This window comes from Panthera uncia, chromosome X (assembly GCF_023721935.1).
Source record: "Panthera uncia isolate 11264 chromosome X, Puncia_PCG_1.0, whole genome shotgun sequence".
Lineage (NCBI taxonomy): Eukaryota > Metazoa > Chordata > Mammalia > Carnivora > Felidae > Panthera > Panthera uncia.
The window spans coordinates 1316283-1334461 of record NC_064817.1 but is presented as its reverse complement, the minus strand read 5'-3'; the positions used below and the strand labels follow the sequence as shown (position 1 = coordinate 1334461).

The window sequence follows — 18179 nt, the reverse complement described above, 5'->3', positions numbered from 1 at the left end:
GAGAGATATGATGGATGGATGATAGATAATAGATAGATAGATAGATATGATGGATGGATGGATAGATAGATAGATAGATAGATATGATGGATGGATAGAGAGATATGATGGATGGATGATAGATAGATAGATAGATAGATAGATATGATGGATGGATAGATGGATCAATAAATGGTGGATAGATACACAGATAGATGATAGATGGATAGATAGATAAACTGAATCTCTCATGGTAAGGCAGGGTTTCTCAATCACAGGACTGCTGACTTTGGGGCAAGATAATTCTCTGTGGTGGGGGCGTCCTGGGCACCGTAGGGTATTTTCCACCCACCAGATGCCAGTATCACCCCTCCCACAATTGTGACACCCAGGCCAAGCCCAGGAACGGCAACAAGTCCACTGGTGTGGGCCAGGCTCCTCCCCAGGTGAGAAGCCCTGCTGTAGTCAAGGGAGAGTGAGCACTTGCTGTCTGCTCTGTTCCACAGGCATGGAAGCCCATGATGGGTACCGCGCCCTCCAGTGGAACGGGGGATCGGGTGGACTCCCCGAGAATGAAACCACATTTGCAAGAATCCTGCAGCAACAAGGTTATGCAACCGGCCTTATAGGTACTCATATCGTTAGTGAACAGGAAGACCAACCATCAAGAGAACCTGTTTCCCTACAAGGCGGAAAAAAAAAAGTCGTGTGTCAGAACCAAAATCGGGGGCTGGACCCTTCTGATCTCTCTTGGGTTTGCCACACCGTTGGAACTTCTGTTATTGACAGGCAGTTTTTCACTCAATCTCTTGGGAGGTGGCCCTCTTTCCTCCATCCCCAGCTTCTACATTCGGGGCTGTTCTCATAGGCACCTGCTTCCCGGCACCCATGACTTTTCTGGTCTCCATGTAGCAATCTGGGGGCGACACAGACATTCAGAACATAGCATATCACATCTTCGGGGACATTTTCAAGGACTCGTTGCACATCCACACTATCACCTTTCTCTTTTCACTCCCAAGAAATGGAGCAAAACTTCTTAGCGACCCAAATTGACTAGAACTTTCCATTAGCAACTCACCACCATTGGATCAGTGTCCCTGACCCCAGAACTGGAAAAGTAGATTTATTTTGTGTTGACTAGAATTGCAGACCTGTGTACCGGTTCCTTCTGTGCCTCTTCTGGTGCACACGTGCCATCTATATTTAGAGAAGGCTGTTCTTGACAGCATGAGAGGTGGAGACCCTCCTGGACACTCTTCGTCTCCACCACCCTCACCCTGTTCGAACTTTTTTGCTGCCTTAAATGAAAGCAGGGGAATAAAGGAAGATACCCGGGCTTGGAGTTAGAACCCATTCCTATAGGTTCTGAAGACACTTTGTGAGTCGCGGGAGGGAGCAACAGGGCAAGGACCCGGTGTACCCTGTGCGCTTGGAAATTATGGCAAATAGTACTTTGCAGCCTTTTCTATCCTGTTTTGTAGCTAAATTTAAGGTGGTTGAAGGTCTGGAGTAAACGAAATAGAAAGTGCCCATAGACAGGCGCTTGGGTGGCTCAGTCGGCTAAGCGTCTGACTTCAGCTTAGGTCATGATCTCGCGGTTCGTGAGTTTGAGCCCCACGTCAGGCTCTGTGCTGACAGCTCAGAGCCTGGAGCCTACTTTGGATTGTCTCCCTCTCTCTCTGCCCCTCCCCCGCTCATGCTCTGTTTCCCTCTGTCTCTCAAAATGAATAAATGTTAAACTTCTTTTTTTTTTAAAGTGCCCATAGAGAACCCAATTCTTGCATATCCTGCTGGAATTTGATATACGGGCTTAGTCACGTTCCATCTCAATGATATTGTTGTCAAAAGTTCTTGCCTTTGGGAAAAAATCTATTATAAGCATTTCTTGCTTACTGGTTGGTGGAGTGAGATGGTTACTTCTACTCGGTCTTGAGATTTTGCAAGAACCAACTCCTGTTATCAAGCGGCTGTCTTCTAAGTAAGAAATAGCAGTAAATGATATTATGTGAGTTATTTAATAGGATAGTCCAGGGTGACAAACTTATACTTCCACACAGTCCGGAAAATCTTAAACCTTTAATCTCTTGATAACCGTCATGAGTATTTGTAATGTTCATTACTGTTTGCAAAGTGTAACGCGCCCATTTAAAAATACCCCAATATCGAATGAATTCATTTCTTCCCTTTCTATTTTGAATTTCTGTTGTGTGCCTTTCTTTAAAAAAAATTTTTTTTAATGTTTATTTTTGAGAAAGAGAGAGAGACAGAGACAGAGCACGAGTAGGGGAGGGTCAGAGAGAGAGGGAGACGTAGAATCCGAAGCTGGTTCCGGGCTCCGAGCTGTCAGCACAGAGCCCAACGTGGGGCTCAAACCCATGAACCATGAGATCGTGACCTGAGCCAAAGTCGGACACTTAACCGACTGAGCCACCCAGGCGTTCCTATTATGTTGCTTTTCTCGTTCAAGTTTTGCTGGTTGCATACCATCTTTTTTCATCAGAACATCCAAATTATTGAGAAGGTGATTCATATCAGACAGAGCACCTTATTTGTATGTTCTTCTCTAAGGCCCTGCTCTCATTTTCAGGGAAATGGCACCAGGGCGTAAATTGTGAATCCCGCACTGACCACTGCCACCACCCACTGAACCACGGATTTGACTATTTCTATGGCATGCCTTTCACGCTTGTGAATGACTGTGACCCAGGCAGGCCCCCGGAAGTGGACGCCAGCACGAGAGCGAGGCTGTGGTTTTACACCCAGGTGGCGGCATTGGGAGTGCTGACCGTTGCTCTTGGCAAGATTTGCGGGTTAATCTCCGTGCCCTGGAAAGCCGTCCTGGGTGCGGCCAGCCTCGTCTTCCTCTTTTTTGTCTCCTGGTATGCCAGCTTCGGGTTTGTGCGTCGTTGGAACTGTATCCTGATGAGAAACCATGACGTCACAGAGCAGCCCATGGTTTTGGAAAGAACTGCGCATCTCATGCTACAGGAGGCAGTTTCCTATATTGAAAGGTAATAAAACCATCACCTTTGATTTTATTGTTTTAAGTTTATTTATTTATTTTGAGAGAAGGAGGGAGAGAAAGAGAGAATACCAAGCAGGGTCCGCACTGTCAGCCCAGAGTCCGACGTGGGGCTCAAACCCATTAACCATGAGATCATGACCCGAGCTGAAATCAAGAGTCAGACGCTTGGGGTGCCTGGGTGGCGCAGTCAGTTAAGCGTCCGACTTCAGCCAGGTCACGATCTCGCGGTCCGTGAGTTCGAGCCCCGCGTCGGGCTCTGGGCTGATGGCTCGGAGCCTGGAGCCTGTTTCAGATTCTGTGTCTCCCTCTCTCTGCCCCTCCCCCGTTCATGCTCTGTCTCTCTCTGTCCCAAAAATAAATAAAAAACGTTGAAAAAAAAAATTAAAAAAAAAAAGAGTCAGACGCTTAACCGACTGAGCCACCCAGGAGCACCAAAAACACCACATTTGAAAGAAGAGGTGACTTCTCAGAGCACCTGAGTCTTTTTATCATCTTTGGGATTTCCTCAACCAGCCTCAATGGGGAGATGGTTTTCAGGGGCTCAGGTGGATCGAGTAATGTCGAAATAGGTTCCATCGTGTCTGAAGGGTGTTTCTCTGCTTTCAGAAATAAGCACGGGCCATTCCTCCTCTTTGTGTCCTTGCTACATGTGCACATCCCCCTGGTCACCACAAAACAGTTTCTCAGGAAAAGCCAGCACGGCTTATATGGCGACAACGTTGAGGAGATGGATTGGCTGGTAGGTAAGTCAACGCACACCTGAGCCTCATTCACTCTTGGAGTCACTGCTCAAGTTTGGAAAACACACGGGCCATCTCACTGTTAACCCGGTTGCAATAAAGAATAACGGGGCACCTGGGTGGCTCAGTAGTTAAGCATCTGACTTCATCTCAGGTCATGATCTCATGGTTTGTGAGTTCAAGCTCTGCATTGGGCTCTGTGCTGATAGCTCAGAGCCTGGAGCCCGCTTCGGATTCTGTGTCTCCCTCTCCCTCTGCCCCTCCCCCACTCACACTCTGTCTCTCTCCATCTCTCAAAAATGAATGAACATCAAAAAAGAATTTGTAAAAAGAATAATGAAAAAGGCAAAGAAGAGAGAGAAACGTCCCCATATCATTCACGTGCTCCTTCAGCACTTCTGATTCCTCAGTCTGCTTCTGCACAAAATCATCCTTCCGTGAAGTGCGTTATTTAAAGCCATCGTGAGACATTACCGAAAGTGAAGCAAGAACACTGTTGTTCAGGACAACACACCAACACAGCTTTCCTCCTGTGGCCTCGAGAAAGTCCGGACAGATCCAGTGAGACTGTAGATTCTATTTGTTTTCACCTTGGAGTGTAGCCGATACACAGTGTATCACACTTAGTGTCAACTGTATAGAGATTCTCAGAAAGACGTAGACATCTAAATCCTTGCAGGCTCTGAGGGATGTCCTGGGAGAAACATAGTGATGTGGTACACCAAGTTAAGAGGCAAACAACCCCAAAATGGGAGGGTGGATTACATAATGTTTTAAAACTCTGCATTTCCACTGTTACGCATGCCAATGTGCTCTAAAATCTTCATTTTCAGTGCTTTAGATGCGCGTTCGGTCTCCATGGATAAAATGTGCACATGGCTTGTACGTGGCTCTGCACTCCTGAGCCTTGGGCTCCCTGTGTCAACACCCACAGATAGATGCTCACAGGTCTGGCTTCCTTGTGTCCCAACAGGGGACTCCCATCAAACCTTTTCTCACCACGTTGCCACCCCCATGCACTCATCATGGACACGTGTATGCGTGCCAACCATGCGTGTTCAGAACACTCTATGACTTTGGGTGTTTATTATGTTCTCTGCATTGGTGATACCTTTGTAAGCAAGATTCTGAATCCTGTGGCATCAGAATAATCTCATAGGCATTGACCCTTTCTGACAACGTGCATTATGATGGTCTATGGTGACTGCAGAATCCACTTTGGGGGGCTTTCTAGCAAGAATGGGGAAATTTGGGTTGAATTCACTGATGATGGATTACTGGCTCTGTCCTGAAACGTTCCATTTTTCCTAAAGGTGAAATCCTTCAGGCCATTGAAGAAAACGGTCTGAAAAACACGACATTCGCGTATTTTACCTCTGATCACGGAGGACATTTGGAGGCAAGAGATGAACGCGGCCAGCTGGGGGGATGGAATGGAATATTCAGAGGTGAGACCAGTGGAGATCGGGGCTGAAAAGGCAGATACGTGGTCCACCAAATGACTCCCAGCGGTGGAGACTGGAGAACAAGCAGAAGGGGGAAAGAGTGTGTACTCACTTTCTTTCTTTCCTTCTTTCTTTCTTTCTTTCTTTCTTCCTTTTTCTCTCTTTCATTGTATTTTTATTTTTTTATTTTTTTATTTTAGAGAAAGTGAGAGAAAGAGTGTGAGTAGGGGAGGGGCAGAGGGAGAGAGAATCCTAAGCAGGCTCCACTCTCAATGCACAGAGCCCAACACAGGGCTCAATCCCACAACCCTGGGATCATGACCTGAGCCAAAGTCAAGATTCAGATGCTCAACCAACTGAGCCCCCCGGGCACCCCAAGAGAGTGTGCTTTCAAAGGGGGATTTCTTGAGTAGCAGCTATTCACCAAATTTTACCAGACGCCAAGAGAGAGAAAAAAAGACACCTGACCTTCCCATGAAGAGTTTACATTTTAGTAGAAGTGCGAGATATACAAATAAATGATTAAGACAAAACAAATGCCATCCTAAATAAAAGACAGTACAGTAACTATAACCCTAATTATATGCATCCTTGTATTTGACTATATTATGTGATACTTAGCCCATCATAACTTTTTTTAAAGTCTGACACAATCGCTCCACGTGATTCATGGATTCCATATTTATGAATTCTCCTGCTTGCTAAAATTTATCTGTAGCCCCCAAATCAATACTTATGATGAATTTGTGGTCATTGAAAGAGCAATGAAAATACTGGTCACCTGGCACACACATTCCCAGTTAAGGTTGGATGAGGCGACCGTGTGCCTATATTTCGTCTCTCAGACTATGAACACAGGTCTCTTTCGTGGCCACGTTTTTGCGGTTTTGTTTGCTTTTTGTTGGTGACTTTGCTGCTTCAAATGGCTCCCAACCATAGCGCTGAAGGCTGTGCCCTGTGTCCGAGGGCAAGAAGCCTGTGATGTGCCTCATGGAGAAAATCAGTGTGTTAGATCCGCTTGGTCGAGACATGCGTTCTAATGCTGTTGGCTGTGACATCAATGTCAATGAATCACAGTATCTATTCAGTAAGGTGTGTTTAAGCCAAACGCACAGAAATATACCAACTGACTGATGAAAATATAGAGACCAGAGTCTCCCTGGAACCGAGCCCTGTATTACTCCTGGGAGCTGGGGTTTCGTATTTGCTCATGGGGTGTTTTTGACGGCTCTGTAGAACACCACTCCGGGGGATAATGAGGGTTGACTTTATAGGTTCCTATCCCTTGGAAGTGGATTTTTCTTCTGATCGACCGTATACATGTCCAAGATGTAGCAGGTTCATTTACAGTAGATTCTCACTGTTCCCGGTAGTATGTTCTACAAACCGCCGAAACCTTGAATTCCGACTGTGGGACCGGGAACAGAATACCCGCCAACCCAGCATACAGAACCGGGACCAGATACACAGGAGTGAAGCCACTGATTTTCAGTCACTCGTCACACAGCGACAGAAAATGAAAGGAAACACATTATAATCTGAACTGTGGCAAAGAAGCCTTTATTTAGTGAGATTCTGAACGCATCCTTCCCTTCGTAAAACTCTCCTTCTGTAACATAAGATTGCTTTAACTCCCCTATGCAGAGTTCCTAGGCAACGTAAGCATGTTCTCTAATGCTCCGTAGTTGCGTGTGTTTCCCCAAGAGCCAAGCTGGGTCCCAGCTCATTGCCAGGCACGCCAGAAATGAGGAAGAACCAGGCAAGGGGTAAAGGAACAGGTGGATGGTGTGGTGAGCAGGTGGGAAAGGAGGAGAGGTGGGGGAGGGACGGCGGTCCCAGACCCAGTTCCCAGTCCTTCCGGAAGGAAAAAGGATGGAATAAGATAGGGGTCACCAGCCGTACACGGTGTGAAACTCCAGGGCCATTATGCCCCTGATGCCATGCATCGCACACCGCGTTTTTTCTGGCGGTCACAAAGACACCCTGAATCAAAAGGAGAGAGTGCACAGACTCCACGTGCCTGTGGGGGAGTGACGAGGTTCTGGAATTATTGCCACAACCATTTATGGGGAACGCAGCCTGCCGCGGAGTGCGTTGATGGGCGTAGGTGTCCAGGGAAACACTAGGTGTGCCCAGGTGTGTGTGTGGATGAGACCGTCTCCTGGACCACCCTAATGGCACTTCCTTACAGGTGGCAAAGGGATGGGGGGCTGGGAAGGCGGCATCCGCGTCCCGGGGATCTTCCGGTGGCCTGGGGTGCTGCCAGCTGGCCGAGTGATCCACGAGCCCACCAGTCTGATGGATGTCTTCCCCACCGTGGTCGAGCTGGGGGGCGGCCACGTGCCCCAGGACAGGTACACGTACAATGAGACCCTCTGTTCCCCAGTTCCTGACAGCTACCCTTGCACTATTTCACACGTGGGGGAGAAAAACGACCACAACGTGAGAACATTTAAAAGGTTCTCACGTCCTCAAAGGTAGGGGTCAGCCTAACAACACAAAATAACCATACTCGCGAAAACATGATTAAATACACTATTGGGTCCATTGACCGGTTTTGCCGAGTGGGTAGAATTTGATAACTGTAACAATTGGGAGATTAAAGCAGTAGAAGTCAGTCCGTTGGAAAACATCCCCCTATGATTTCCTGAAAAGGCAGTCTTGCCATAGGCAGATGAGGCTGTGACCTCGATATCTGCACATTACCAAAGGCTCACGCTAATACAGGGTAAAAACAAAAAAGTAAATCTTTTCACAATTATCTGATTTTAAGACGACAAATAAATACTTCTGAATAAAAGGGCAAAACCAATACAATATGTGCAGGTATGTGTCTGTGGGTTTATCAAGTAAGACCTTGATTTTAAGGAATTGGCTCAGGCAACTGTGGAGGCTGTTCAACTGAAATCCTCATGTCGGGCCAGCAGGCTGGAAATGCAGCCAGATTTTCCGTGTCATAGTCTTGAGGCAGAATTTCATCTCCTCTGGGAAACCTCAGGCTTTGCTCTTGGCAAGATTCTGAACACATCCTTCCCTTCTTGAAACTCTCCTTCAACTGATTGGGTGGGGCCCACCCTCACTATCAAGGATGCTCTGCATTGCTCTAAGTCCACTGACTGTGGATGTTAACCGTATCTAAAAAAACGCTTTCATGGTAACCCTTAGGCTGGTGTCTCACCAAATCCCTGGGCGCCATAACCCAGCCAAGTAGACACAGAAGATGGAACCATCACAACTAGGGTACAATTAAAATAAAAGGGAAAATAACTCCATTTTTACATTCAGTTCAGATTAAGGACTTTTTTTGTTGTTAATATTTATTTTTGAAAGAGAGAGGCAGAGACAGAGTGTGAGTGCAGGAGGGGCAGAAAGAGAGGGAGACAAAGAATCTGAAGCAGGCTCCAGGCTCTGAGCTGTCAGCACAGAGCCTGACGTGGGTCTCGAACTCATGAACCGCAAGATCATGACCTGAGCCGAAGTCAGCCGCTTAACTGGCTGAGCCACCCAGGTGCTCCCAGATTAAGGACTTTTTAAAAATATAAGTTGTTTATGGGGCGCCTGGGTGGCACAGTCGGTTAAGCATCCGACTTCAGCCAGGTCACGATCTTGCGGTCCGTGAGTTCGAGCCCCGCGTCAGGCTCTGGGCTGATGGCTCGGAGCCTGGAGCCTGTTTCCGATTCTGTGTCTCCCTCTCTCTCTGCCCCTCCCCCGTTCATGCTCTGTCTCTCTCTGTCCCAAAAATAAATAAAAAACGTTGAAAAAAAATATTTAAAAAAAAAAAAAATATATAAGTTGTTTGTAAGGAAGACACTTCAGGTCACGTGGCTGTTACTGGCTTCCCTACCCAGCTCCTATAGACATGTGACAACATGTCTTGGAATCTGTTATGATTTTAAATCATAACATAACATGTTTATGTTATGTTATGATTTTAAATCATAACATAATATGTTATGTTATGATTCTGCTGCATTAACACTCAAATCAGGGGCCTGGGCAGTCTAGCCAGAATTTAAGATGACTTTGTGTGGAAGAAGTGACCCCACGACTTAGTGACTTTGTGTCTAAAAACAGTATGCATTCCGCTCAGCAACCTGCCATCTGCACGATACTGGGGAGATGGCTCGTCTCCCTTGCCCTCAGCGGGGGCCCCCTCCAAGCTTGGCGTTTCATTTGCAGGTGCAACACTGCACGAACAACCTTGGTCTGATTCCTTCCTGTGTCTCTTCACTGAATCAGGGTGATCGATGGCCGTAGCCTGGTGCCCTTGTTGCAAGGGACTGCCGAGCACTCAGCACACGAATTCCTGTTTCATTACTGCGGGAAGTATCTGCACGCAGCACGCTGGCACGAGAAAGACAGTGAGTACACACCCTTCTCTTGTGGCAGGAGGGGGCTTGCATTAGTCAGGGTTCCCCTGAGAGACAGAACCAAGAGTGTGTGGGATGAATGGACAGACGGATGGACTGTGGATGGATGGATGGATGGATGGATGGAAGGGTAGACAGGTGATAGATGATGGGTAGATGGATAGATGACAGATAAGTGATGGATGGATGATAGGATACATTGATTAATAGCTAATGAGATAGATGGATGATAGGTAGATGGATGGATGATAGAAAAAGAAGATAAAGACAGATGTGGATGGATGGATGGATGGATGGGAGGAGGGTGGATGGAGGGTGGACAGATGGGTGGAAGGGTAGACAGGTGATAGATGATGGATAGATGGATAGATGACAGATAAATGATGGGTGGATGATAGAAATAGAAGATAAAGACAGATATGGATGGATTGTAGATGGATGGACAGATGGATGGATGGATGGATGGAGGGTGGATGGGTGGATGGACAGATGGATGGATGGTAGATGGATGCACAGACAGATGGATGGACAGATAGATGAATGGACAGATGGACGGAGAGATGGATGGACGGATGCGTGGGTGGATATAGAGTAGATGGATGAATGGATGGACAGATGGATGAATGGATAGATGGATGGATGGATGGATGGATGGATGGTTCGGTGGATGGATGAACAGATGGATGGATGGATGGATGGATGGATGGATGGATGGTTCGGTGGATGGATGAACAGATGGATGGATGGATGGATGGATGGTGGATGAACAGATGGATAGATGGATGGATGGATGGATAGATGGTGGATGGGTGGGTGGACAGATGGATGGAAGGGTAGACAGGTGATAGACGGATGATGGATAGATGGATAGATGACAGATAAATGATAGATGGATGATAGAAACAGAAGATAAAGACAGATATGGATGGGTGGTAGAAGGATTGACAGACAGATGTGTGGATGGATGGAGATGGATGGATGGATGGAGGGTGGATGGGTGGATTGACAGATGGATGGATGGTAGATGGATGCACAGACGGATGGATGGATGGATGGATGAATGGACAGATGGATGGACAGATGGATGGATGGATAGACGGATGGATGGATGGATGGGTGGACAGATGGATACATGGATGGGTGGATGGATGTATGGGTGGACAGACAGGTGCATGGATGGAGATATGGATGGATGGATTTGTAGATAAATGATAGAGGATGGATGCATGATTAGATGACAGATTGTGGACGGATGACAGGATAGATTGATTAAGGGCTAGTGACATAGATATGATAGGTAGTAGATGGATGGATGGATGGATGGAGGGTGGATGGATGGATGGATGAATGCATGGAAACAGGGAGAGATTTTAAAGAATTGTCTCATTCAGCCATGGGGAGCGGCAGGTCTGAAATCTTCAGGGGCGGCCAGCAGCCTGGAGAGCATGCATGCTGCCATCTTGAGCCCAGAGGCTGGAAATTGAGGCAGAATTTCTGCTCTGGAGGCAGAATTCCTTCCTCTTTAGGGGCCCTTTGTCTGCTCGCTCCTATGTCCTTCAACTGATTGGGTGAGGCCCACCCACAGTATGGAGGGTAGTGTACTAATGGAACTGTTCATCTCCTCTAAAAAAAAACAACCCAAGAAAGTCCCCGCCGCACTGACACGTAGGCTAGTGTTTGACCACGTGTCTGGGTGCCGTAGGCTGGCCGCGATGACACGTGAAATTCACCCCAGGTGCTGTGGTTAGTTGCGCCTCACCCCTGACTGTTCTGCCATTGTTCCCCATGTTGTTGTCACGGTTCTCTCAGTGTGTCGCTGAGCACTCTGGGATGAGTCCCTTGGCCTGGGTGTGCCTGGAGCACACCATGCACACACGTGTGCACCCACACACACGCGCGCACACACACGAGGACGTGACGTCTTTTCAAACTTGCAAGAGCACCCGCTGCTTATTCTCTCCTCTCCATTTGAACGGGACGGGGAAGACGTCCCCAGGGCTGGCTCTTGGCTCTGCTGGCTCGTCCTGCCCTGACCGCCTCCCTGTTTGCCTTTAGGCGGAAGACTCTGGAAGGTTCACTATATGACACCGCGATTCCACCCCAAGGGGGCGGGGGCCTGCCACGGCCAAGGCGTGTGCCCCTGCTCCGGGGACGGCGTGACCCAGCACAGCCCGCCTCTGCTCTTCGACCTGTCCAGGGACCCTTCGGAGACGCGGCCCCTGTCCCCTGGCTCAGAGCCCCGGTACCACACGGTGCTGGCGCGGGTGCACGAGGCGTTGGAACAGCACAGGAGGACCCTGAGTCCTGTGCCCCCCCAGTTTTCCCTGGGCAACATCGTCTGGAAGCCGTGGCTGCAGCCGTGCTGCGGAACCTTCCCCTTATGCGCGTGCACGCAGGACGGAGACCCCAGCGAGGCGTGACCTCACCCTCGGCCACGGTGACCGTCACCCAACACAGGTTGGCGACGGGGTGCAGAGAAAGGAGCGCTCGTGCACCGTTGCTGGGAATGCAGACTGGTGCAGCCACCCTGGACAACAGGAAGGTGGTTCTTCAAAGAGTTAAAAGCATACATGCCCTACAGTCTAGTGATCGCGGTGTTGCATCCACACGACTCCTGAAACAGAACACTACGGGCACCAGTGACAGTCACAACAAAGTTTATTACAATGAGAGGCAAGGCTGACCGATGGGGACCAACACTCTTGATAAGAGTGCGGCCCCGAACAGCCGGGGTACAGAGTTTTTAAAGCCGATCACATCGTTTTATCACTATCTGGGAACAGAACAGAGAAACAGTTCCCAGATGAGTCAGAAACAGTTATGGAATGAGGTGATTATTTTAGACTTTCTGCCGCTAAGTTGCAACCAGCGGATCTCCTTGACCTTGTCTCTGATGCTCTTTTTTTGAGCTTTTGTTTCCTTCATTGGTAAAGCCTGATTCACAAGAGTATGAAGTATGATTTACAAGAGTCAAAGAGCGTAAGACTGGCTGCCAGGGTCTGGGGGAGATGGGGAAGGGGGTGGTCGGAGGGCATGAGCTTCCAGTTGTAAGAGGTCTACGTTGTGCCCGCCTCACGGTCCACGTAGATTATAGCTCCTAATACAGTGGTATATACTTGAACTCTGCAGAGAGCAGATGTCTGGTGTCCTCACCGCGCACACAGGGGGCGATCACGACTGCAGGTGGCAGCTGGGCTCATGAACGAGACTGGGGCACTCATTTCACGATGGACACGTGCATTGAATCGTCACGCTGTCCTCCGTCAATACATACAATTTGATGTGTCACTTCTACCCCAAGAAAGCTGGGAAATAAATGTTTAATTTTTTTTTAATGTTTATTTATTTGTGAGAGAGAGAGAGAGAGAGAGAGACCGAGCATGAGCAGGGGAGGGGCAGAGAGAGGGGGAGACACAGAATCGGAAGCAGGCTCCCGGCTCTGAGCTGTTAGTACAGAGCCCAACGCGGGGGTTGAACACACAAACTGTGAGATCATGACCTGAGCCGAAGTCAGATGCTCAACCGGCTGAGCCCCCCCAGGCGCCCTTGGACGATAAATGTTCACTAGCTCCCCAAAAGGCCAGCACTTGGCCGGGAGACCCAGAAGGGGCACAGCGAAAAGCAGAGCTCGGTTTCCCTTTCTCGAGGAGGATGTCGTGGGCAGGGAGTGCGTGTCCACTTTCTCATCTGCGAAACAAGACAATCCCAGTGGACACCCAATCATGCCCCCCCCCCACCCCAGTCCTAATCGTTTTCCAAAGTTCGGGGGTTACCAAAGCACCAGTGTCCGATTTCTGTAGCCATTAATCGTACAGCCTATTTGGGATTGCGTTGCCTCCGGGGACAGCCTTTCAATATGGGAGATAAAAGTATGTTGCCTACTCTTCTCAGAGATTATTTTGGGGCTGCTAGTAACACACCCTGGGAATAAATGCCATAAACGAGAGAGGGGAGCAACCCAGGGCCGGCAGGCTCACACCTAGTCTCTAACCGTCCTAGCCTCTACCTCAGGGCCTCAATATAGCTGCCGCAGCTCCGGGCAGCACATCGACATTCTCAGCTGCAGGAGGAAGGGTATTCCTCCCAGCTGAGTCAGCCCTTGTGAAGGAGATTCTGCAGAATTCCTAACCCCAGCCTCCACCTCCCCATCCACAGAAGGGGCGCTTTTGCGGCTCAGGTGGTTGGGAATCCGGATTTTGGCTCAGGTCATGAGCTCACACATGGTGAGTTCGAGCCCCGTGTTGGGCTCTGTGCTGACTGTGGAGCCTGCTTGGGATACTCTGCTTCTTGTCTCCCTCTCTCTCTCTGCCCCTACCCTGCTCTCTCTCTCTCTCTCTCTCTCTCTGTTTCATAAATAAACTTAAAAAGTAGCTTAAAAAGAAGGAACAACTCTGGGAACTGAGAAATTGGGCTTTCAAGTGGGCGCTTACTTGCCCCGGGGAAATTCAGGGTTAATCTCGTCAGCCTATCGGGTGGCCCACCTTTTCGGACGTGACCAGGGTGTTCAAAACATCATTTCATTGCCCAGTTACTGATTCAGCAAATGTAGAGTTTCCAGGTGGCTTCTGAACATCTGAAATTTCTGCAAGAGCCCCCTCCCCCACCCCCCGCCCCGGGCTTTTCTTTTCTTTTCTTTTTTTTTTTCCATCCTTTATGACTTTCTCGTCGGCTTCTAGTGAGTCAGAGCACAAAACACCAGTCACTGCAGATCTGCGATATCTTACTGGATGCAAAACCAAGTCAGATAAGAGAAGTCAAGTAAGTGCAGCAGGGAGGGGGGCGGGAGGGACGCGGGGAAAGACCCCCGGGGGAAGGGAGCCGCCCACCGACCCTCAGCCCCAGGACGGAGATCCGTGGGATGCCCTCCGGTGGGGGTTGGGGCCCCGTCTTAATCTCCAAGGTTCCTGTCTGTTGATTTACAGTGAAACCTTGGCCACTGGCCTAACCGGTTAGACCGGCTGTGGATTAAGTCAGTGCCCCGGAGGCCAGACACACCTCTCCCTCGAATGTTTGCTCCCACACGCCTAGCTGCTCAGTCTGCAGACACAGCAAATGAGGCTCTTTGCACAGGCTGTTGCTGAACCCCCAGGGCTGGCCGTCCCTCCCCCTCACCTTTATGCAAGCTCTGCCTGTAAAAAACAGCCAATGGGGCGTCCACACATTTAGACACTTTATCTCTCAATGGACTCACAAATCCGCCAGAGACCCACATGTGAAAGAGAAATCTGCCAAACCTTCAGGGAAAAAAAAAAAAAAAAAAAAAAAAAACCAAAAAACTCAAGGGAAGATCTTTATCATCTTCCCTTAGAAGAGACGTTTTAGATAAGACACCTAAAGCCTGAGCGTTTAGCAGAATTCAAAGCCCCTGTGCTTCAAAGAGATGAACAAAAGAAGAGATAAGCCACTGGTGGGAGGGAAGCATTTCCAAATGAATACAACTCCATAATAATAGAACCATAAAATGTAAACAAACACACACACACACACACACACACACACACAGCCAACCCTCCTTCTAAGTACCAAAATACTTGTGATGGTATAGGTCACATCACTTCTCTTGGGGTCTCAGCGTATACAATTGTGTAGTCCCGACATTACATAGCACAGATTCGGGCACTGGCTTTATTCAGGTATACATTGTATTATACCTCTTACGTGGATGTTTTGTAGAAGTCTCCGAATGTTTTTGAACTTCTTATTTATTGAATAAGCACATGTCACAGTGCCTGCCATACAGAGAACTCAATAACCAGGAAGGGAGGGAGGGAGGGAGGGAGGGAGGGAGGATGAAAGGAAGGAAGGAAGGAAGGAAGGAAGGAAGGAAGGAAGGATGGGTAGGTGGGTGGGTGGATGGGGGGATGGATGGATGGATGCATGGGTAGGTGGGTAGATGGATGGATGGGTGGGTGGATGGATGGATGGATGGATAGATGGGTGGATGGATCGATGGGCAGATGGATGGATGGATGGATGGATGGATGGATGGATAGGTGGGTAGATGGATGGATGGGTGGGTGGATGGATGGATGGATGGGTGGATGGATCGATGGGCAGATGAGTGGATGGATGGATGGATGGATGGATGGATGGATTGGTAGGTGAATGGGTGGGTGGATGCATGGGTCTGTGGATGGACAGATGGATAAATTGAATAAATTAATGAATATGTGACATTGAGAAGCAATGCTAGGAAAATGGGCAGCTTCCATAGAGAGACCTTAGGGAATTTCACACACTGAGAAGTAAATAGTTATATGCATTTTACTGCTACTAGCAATTCTGAAAAAAAAAAAAAAAAAAACCAAAAAAACAAAAAAAAAAAAAACCAAAATTGGTGATTTAAATTGGTACAACACAAAGGCAACCACATCCCTTCCTACTGTTACGTATAAAATATGATTCTGCTGCTCACAACACGCGCACACACACACCAGAAGGGACACCATATTGCTGTTTTAAATTTTTAATTGAAATGTGTGAGCAGACCAGAATGCATAACAGAAGTCTTCGTCGAGCGTGTGTCTTAAGCCAATGCACCACTGTCCAGAAACAGGAGTTCTCTTCCCCACAGAAGCTACGCCAGACTCAAATATTCATCACCTGGGCTCCTCCTGAAGTGTGTCAGACTTGGTCTCCTGTTCTTTGTAACCCAACACCACAGCACAGAGCACCAGTCTTTCCCCAGAATAACTGTCCCGTGTTACTCTGACGGCTGAGTACCGTCCCAACCCAGTCCCTCTAAGGCTATATCCCAATGGCTATCTTCAATTAGCCCCGGGGGCATCCCGTGTGTGATGTCGGCCAAGACTGCCTCCCAGAGCTGAAGGAAGCAAACCCTCCGTCACTCACATCGTGCAAAAGCTGTCACCACAACTGATGTCACGGACGTGCCCAGATTCCCCTAGCCAAGGGCTCACCTGCTTGACAGGATGGAAACTCTGGTCAAACACACCCACCGGGTTATGACATAACCATCACCACGTGGTTCAAACTGGTCTACCAGACCCTTCGATTCTCCACAGTACGTGCAAGACAAACCATTCTAACTTTTAAAATGTCACATTTACCTCTCTTTAGCTCAGCGATGCCCGTCGTTCATTATGATCGTGGCGGCCACAAGCAGCGACCCTGTGAGCTGTTCCAACACGCGGCATGAATTCACAAAATTAGGACACGTCTGAAGATGAGGATTTCTCCTGGAAGAAAGCTTCCAGTCTCAAACAACTGAGAATTGTCCCCAAAACAGCTGTGTTCAAATGGTTTGGAACGTGCCGACTTGACCCGTTATTCAGGCTGAGGTAGTGATATCCGGCAACGAGCAGTCACGCGGGACACACCACAAATGGATCTGCCTCTAAACAAGGAAAAGAACCTCTGGAGATTCTCTTAGCGTGAGCAAGGTGTCGCCAGAACCACCTGGACTAAACCCTTGGTTCTTCCAAACTGAGATGACGCTCCCTGCCGCAAGCCAGCTAGAATCTTCCTTCCACATCATCTCCAGCGTCTCCCAAATTGGGCGTCAGTCAATGGCACGTGGCGGTCCAGTTGGGTTTTGCAGAAGAGAAACAGCTGTAGTGTTTCTCAGACGCGCTCTGCAAAGTCTACGTGAGACTCACCGTCAAGATGTCTGAACGTCTACCTAATCCTCAAGGAAAGGACTTTCCACCCTCGAGGGTTCCTGAACGGGTGTACCGGCGTCATTAGCTTCGGGGCAGAAGGCAACGCGCAGTGACGTCTAACGCTATGTAGGATAGATACGGTAGCACCTGCCCAAGGCAGCATCTCGGAGCTCCTCGGGGCAAGACCAGGGAGCACGAATAAGGGTCTACCAGAAGTTTATTGCTGCTCCCATCTGCTGAAAGTGGGGGGCAGCCAAGAAGGCATGGAGAGCTTGGGTCGGCGGGGGTGGCGGGGAGGGCTTCAAGCTGGGTTTTGGATGGTCTACGTTATTTTTTTGAGGCACTCAGGCTGGTCGGCCCTAAACAGAGGCACATAGTTGAACACCTGTTCCCTCTGAAGGGCCAGAAGGAGATGTCCACGCAACGGGACCATGCAACAGCACCGTCTATAACCACACAAGGAGCAACACAACCGGTCAGGTTACTGCAGAAACCGGTCCAGCTTCTCCTGGATGCGGGCGAACGCGTCCTTCCCCATGTAATCGATGCGTCCCTCCTCCCAGTGTCTCCTTTCCTCCTCGGGACTCGGGGCCTTGACCTTCTCTTCGATGGAAATCTCGAAAACGGAGACAGCCAGGTCAACCTGGGGAAGACAAAGAGACAGGAGGCGGTCTTTGGAGCCATCAGCGGCACAACATGCCATCCGCTTCAGCGACGGGTTCTACGAATGAATCTCCGCTCTCTGGGACCAAATACGTGCTGCGTTTCACACCATACTCTTAGAAGAAGATGGTTTTGCTGGCCACGTTTTGTGAAGTCTTATAAAGTATCACTGTACTTGGGTTCACTTTTTCGTAAGAGGTGTTTCAATTTCTAGCCACTGAACCTTTTGAGACACACACCTGTACTGATTTAGGGCTTCTACCCACCGCAAACCTCAATGTTTTGAATCACTTGTATATAATCAAACTACGTGAAATCAAGAGGATGTTCAC

At 48.7% G+C, this 18179-nt stretch overlaps 2 protein-coding genes across 3 annotated transcripts in view; one reads left to right on the top strand and one right to left on the bottom strand.

The window, feature by feature from the left end:
- ARSD (arylsulfatase D) overlaps nt 1-12886 on the top strand; it is a 24006-nt gene extending 11120 nt beyond the window's left edge. For both annotated transcript variants that reach the window (XM_049643339.1, XM_049643341.1), the window contains exons 4-10: nt 486-608; nt 2570-2993; nt 3614-3750; nt 5061-5195; nt 7384-7546; nt 9432-9553; nt 11618-12886. In XM_049643339.1, coding sequence (XP_049499296.1) covers nt 486-608; nt 2570-2993; nt 3614-3750; nt 5061-5195; nt 7384-7546; nt 9432-9553; nt 11618-11982 — 1469 coding nt within the window. In that variant the 3' untranslated portion in view covers nt 11983-12886. The remainder of the gene's footprint in view (nt 1-485; nt 609-2569; nt 2994-3613; nt 3751-5060; nt 5196-7383; nt 7547-9431; nt 9554-11617) is intronic.
- A 3004-nt stretch (nt 12887-15890) lies between these two features.
- The window catches only part of GYG2 (glycogenin 2), a 31354-nt gene continuing 29065 nt past the window's right edge, over nt 15891-18179 (bottom strand). Inside the window, exon 10 of the mRNA XM_049643353.1 lies at nt 15891-17827. Within this exon, the coding sequence (XP_049499310.1) occupies nt 17666-17827 (162 nt within the window). The 3' untranslated portion in view covers nt 15891-17665. The remainder of the gene's footprint in view (nt 17828-18179) is intronic.